Source organism: Quercus suber, unplaced genomic scaffold (genome assembly GCF_002906115.3).
Source record: "Quercus suber isolate HL8 unplaced genomic scaffold, Cork oak 2.0 scaffold_7, whole genome shotgun sequence".
NCBI lineage: Eukaryota > Viridiplantae > Streptophyta > Magnoliopsida > Fagales > Fagaceae > Quercus > Quercus suber.
In genome coordinates this window covers 2,201,841-2,206,570 of record NW_027069473.1, presented here as the reverse complement: position 1 = coordinate 2,206,570, position 4,730 = coordinate 2,201,841, and the positions used below count along the sequence as shown (strand labels likewise).

The following is a 4,730-nucleotide window of genomic DNA, read 5'->3' as shown; positions in this document are numbered from 1 at the left end:
AAAATAAAAATAAAAATATAAGATCGAATAAGATAAAAAAAACAATCTAGCGAAACACTTGCATAATGGGATTTCAAACGAGAAGTAGGTAAATTAAATTTCAGTCAAACCTCAGGTGGATAAAGGTTTTATTTGCCCAATTATTTATAACAATTTGTATATCATTAAAAAGTATATAGAATTTTGAAATTATTTATTAAGTTTTGAACAAACTTTCTCAAACCCAATTTTTTTCACCCTACAACACAAAACATCAAAAAACGTATCCTAAAAATTAATAAAACTCAACAAAATTACAATTAAAAAAAAAGAAAAAAAAAATCAAACTCCAACTCCCAAATATGTAAAATATGTGATGTAATGAAGCTAAATATCCAATGCATAATCAAATTCAAGATTTTTAACAAGGCTTTGAAGTCACGCAATAGAAAGAGGTGGTTGATCTAAAGTAAAAGTGTTAAGGTCGTAACAAAAAGTTTTCAATTTCATCTAAATAAGCTATTTCCAAACAGACACTTAGATTGGAATTAATAGGCTTAGTTCTTCATCAACAGGCCTAAAACTGTTATACATGAAACTTATATATTTAAAGATTTAGAAAGACTGTATATTTTTCCTCAAATTTTTAAATTTAGAATACGTTATACAACACCATTTTATCATTTATGACAAAACCAAGATCACCACAAGGAAAAGGCGCAGTAAGAAAAGCACCACAAAAATGTATTACATTGAGTAGACAATAAACGTAGATTCTCCACACAAAAAAAAAAAAAAAAAAAAAAAAAAAAAAAAAAAAAAAAAAAAAAAAAAAAAAAAAAAAAAAAAAAAAAAAAAAAAAAAAAAAAAAAAAAAAAAAAAGACAATAAACGTCATCTAGTATGATAAATTATCAAAGACTTCTCCCAAACTCCTGAAATAAAATGGGAACACTTGTTATGGAAGTAACATATGCATGAGTTTTTATTTATAAGGGAAAATTCTTACCCAACTAAATTTATTTTTGATGTCTCCTCCGCTTCACCCTTCCTGTCGGATGGTCAATTGCAAAAGACTTTATAAACCAACCACTCTTCCTTGTGATTATAATTTGTCCAACAAAAGTACCAACTATAAATCCAAATCCATATCCCATCGCAACTACCTTCCAGCCAAACTCAAATGAAAACTTTGAGCCTTGGTTTGCTTCAAAATTTGAAGGTGGTGTTGGTGGGTCCTCCGAATTGGCACATCTTTTGGACAATGGACTTCCACACAATTCAACATTTCCATCAAATGAACTGTTTTGAAATGTGAGAAATTGTTTCCCTTGTGGTATAGATCCAGTAAGATTATTATGAGACACATTCAAGAAAGCAAGGAAGGTGAGCTCTGCTAGTTGTGGAGGAATCTCTCCAACTAGCATATTTTGAGAAAGGTCTAGTGATTCTAGGTTTGTTAAGGTTGCCAAGGATGAGGGAATAAAACCAGTAAGAATATTGTTGGAAAGGTTAAGCATGTAAAGCGCTTTTAAATTCCCCAAATTTTTTGAAATTTCTCCTTCAAACTTGTTGCCTGATAGATCAATGGCCACGAAGAAATCTTGGATTTTCAAATATTTTGTCTTTATACCTTTGTTTGTCAATGCCATTGAGTAGGCATACGACGTCATTGACCAACCATTGCTGACATATTTTTTTGCCTGACCATTTGCTTGCATATACGTTAAGTGACTTGCATCAAACCTTTGCATGGCTTTCCAAATTTCGAAATATTCAGATGGCAACTTACCACTAATATTATTGTTCGAGACATCAATTACTTGTAATTTTGGGAATTTTTGAATTGTATCAGGTTTTCCAATAAAACCGTGGATTCCATTTGATTGCAAAATGAGAACCCTTAGCTCTGAAAGAATGCCCAACCAAGAGGGGAAAAAATCAATTATATGATTGTTTCCAATATCAAGAAATTCCAGCATTGTACAATTAGCCAATGACCTCGGTAAAGACCCTTCAAAACGATTTTGACTCAATTGGATCATCCCCAATTTGCATCCTTCCGTGAATATTTGAGGAATGCTACCATGAAAGTTGTTGTATTGGAGATTAAGAACGGAAAGGTTTCTCAAGTCTCCTAAACAATGGGGAAGGAAGCCACTCAAGTTGTTGTATGAAACATCAAGATAAGAAAGAGAACTTAGTTCACAAATCATTTGAGAGATGTCTCCTGTCAACATATTGTTAGAGACAGAATAGGCTAAGATGGATGGAGGTGGAATTGGCAGTGCCCCTTGAAGCTTGTTGTTTAGAAGGTTCAAAATCTGTAGACTACGCCAAGGGAAAGCATTTGGGGTTTGATCAAAACCTGTGAGTGAGTTTCCTGACATGCTTAAAAACACGAGAGTGTCTGTACTCAAGTTAGAGACCCATTTTGGTATTTGGCCATGAATGTTGTTTTGAGAAAGTTCCAAAACTTCCAACTGATCTTGGTTTCGAAGGAACTCTGGGAAGTCACTTAAGTTACAAGAACCCAGTCCTAATACCTTAAATTTTTGAAAGGTAGAATCGGTACTAGGATCAATAACCAATGAAAGATTGTTAAAAGATAAATCGAGGTTGGAGAGGTTATTGAGCTTTCGAAACAAGTCAAATTCTATTTTGCCACTCAAGTTATTTAAATACAACTCTAAAATTTGAAGATTCAAAAGGCTGGAAATAGATGTTGGAATTGGACCACACAATTTATTGTATGGAAGCCATAGAGTATTTAGTTGGGTGAGGTTTGCTAGCCACGATGGGATAGGACCAATTAATTCATTCCGACCAAGTACTAATGATGTAAGTTTAGTCAGGTTTCCCATAGAAAATGGGATATCACCATATAAACTAATATTTGCTAGAAGTAACATGGTGAGTTTGGTTTGCTTACCAACCCAAGAGAGAGTCCCACGGCTGAAAATGTTTTCTGAAAGATCTAGATACGTGATCTTCGTCAGGTTAGCAAATGACGATGGTATTGGTCCAGAGAAATTGCAACTTCTAACGTCCAATTCATATAAGGACTGGAGGTTACCCATTGAATCTGGTAGCTTTCCAGAGAAACTTGCGCCCGCAAGTCTCAAAACTTCAAGGGGGCTACTTCTATTAAATTCTGGTACACGACCAGTGAGTTCTGGATTGAAGTGCACATTGAGAGACTTGAGATTTGGTAGCTGAAAAATTCCGGTTGGAAACTCACCATGCAAACCACAATCTCTAAGAGAAATAGTTGTTAAAGAAGATAAGTTTGCCAAGATACTGGGTACAGTGGACGATATGTCCACCTCACTCAGAATTAGTTCTTCTAAGTTTGTTAACTTCTCAGCTATACTTTTGAGACCAGGCTTATGGAGCTTCAATGGATTCAGAGCGAGGTTTAGGGAAACCAACTTAGAGAGTTGTAAAATTTCTGATGGGATCTTACCTGAAAATCTAGAATAAGAGAGGTCAAGGTGAGTAAGCTTTGAAAGCCGCCTTACTCCAACAGGGATTTCAAAGTGATTGAAGTTGTTGATGGAGAGATTAAGCTTTTGAAGGTGAACAAGCTGGAAGAGGCTGCTACTGGAGTTGATAGAACCATAAAGAGAACTGTTACTGAGGTCAAGGCTGATCACATGACCCGTGTTTTCATCACATTGAATACCATCCCACGTGCAGCAATCACTACTTTGTGCCATCCACGACGAAATCTTTGAATATGCGGAAGTGGATTGATTGATGATAAGGCTTTCTTTGAATTGCAACAAGGAAAAGCTCTCATCATCATGACATAGTGGCTGCACCGAAGAAAAAGAGCCAGCAGAAACAAGAGAAAGCAGAGACGATAGAAAGAGAAACTGCGTGAACATCACGAAAGAAAGTGATAAACTCATTATAATGTTCTATTGGAGTCTGTATTGCTGTAAAGCTGGAGAAGCAAATAAATAGAAAAGAGAATAGGGATTTTCTAAAGCAATCTCTACGTCGCCCTCACACACTATTCATTTCTTATCCAATTGCTCCATTCAGTCCTCCTTAACATTTTCCATAAGAAAAGAAATTGCCATCCATGTTAAACGATAAACGTGTCATTCTCAATGATGAAAGTCTTGGTCGGGTAGACCACAGTCACTTTACCGCGTGAGTGTACTGTAGACAGTAGACTCCATTATTCTATGATGAAAGTCTTGGTCGGGTAGACTTCCGCGTGAGTGTACTGTAGACAGTAGACTCCATCATTCTCAATGACAGCAATCTTCTGTGGAATTTGTCTTAGTACGATAGAAACAAAGACAGAGACTGTTGAGGAGAAAATCTGGCATCTATCTATGTAATGAAGAAATAGGAATTGTATTTTTCTTTCATAAGTTGTTTGGTGTGAATGTAACGATAGCTGAGAGCCGAGAGCTGGCAAAATGTGGGCTTGGCCGACAATACTGGAGTAAATGGGCCACCTAAATTATTATTAAAGCCCAAATGCACAGAACTCTGAAGCCGAACATGGAAAACGAATATTTAAGTTTCATTTCATTTTCAGTAAAATATTTAATATGTAGAATATTTTTATTAAAATATTTAACATGTAAAATATTTTCAATGTCCGTTTAGCTAACTTATTTTTTGCCAACTTATTTTACTATTTAGTTTATTTTTACTAATATTCATAAATTTCACTTTATTTTTTGGTACTATTTATGTGTCTCACTGTATTATTGCAACTAACATTTACCT

At 34.9% G+C, this 4,730-nt stretch overlaps 1 protein-coding gene across 1 annotated transcript; it reads right to left on the bottom strand.

Moving 5' to 3' along the window:
• Positions 1 to 758: 758 nt before the first annotated feature.
• On the bottom strand, positions 759 to 4,195 carry LOC111992594 (receptor-like protein 7). Its single transcript, XM_024024468.2, has one exon. The coding sequence runs from the start codon at positions 3,890 to 3,892 to the stop codon at positions 998 to 1,000; it is 2,895 nt and encodes a 964-aa protein (XP_023880236.1). The 5' UTR covers positions 3,893 to 4,195; the 3' UTR covers positions 759 to 997.
• Between the last annotated feature and the right edge of the window lie 535 nt (positions 4,196 to 4,730).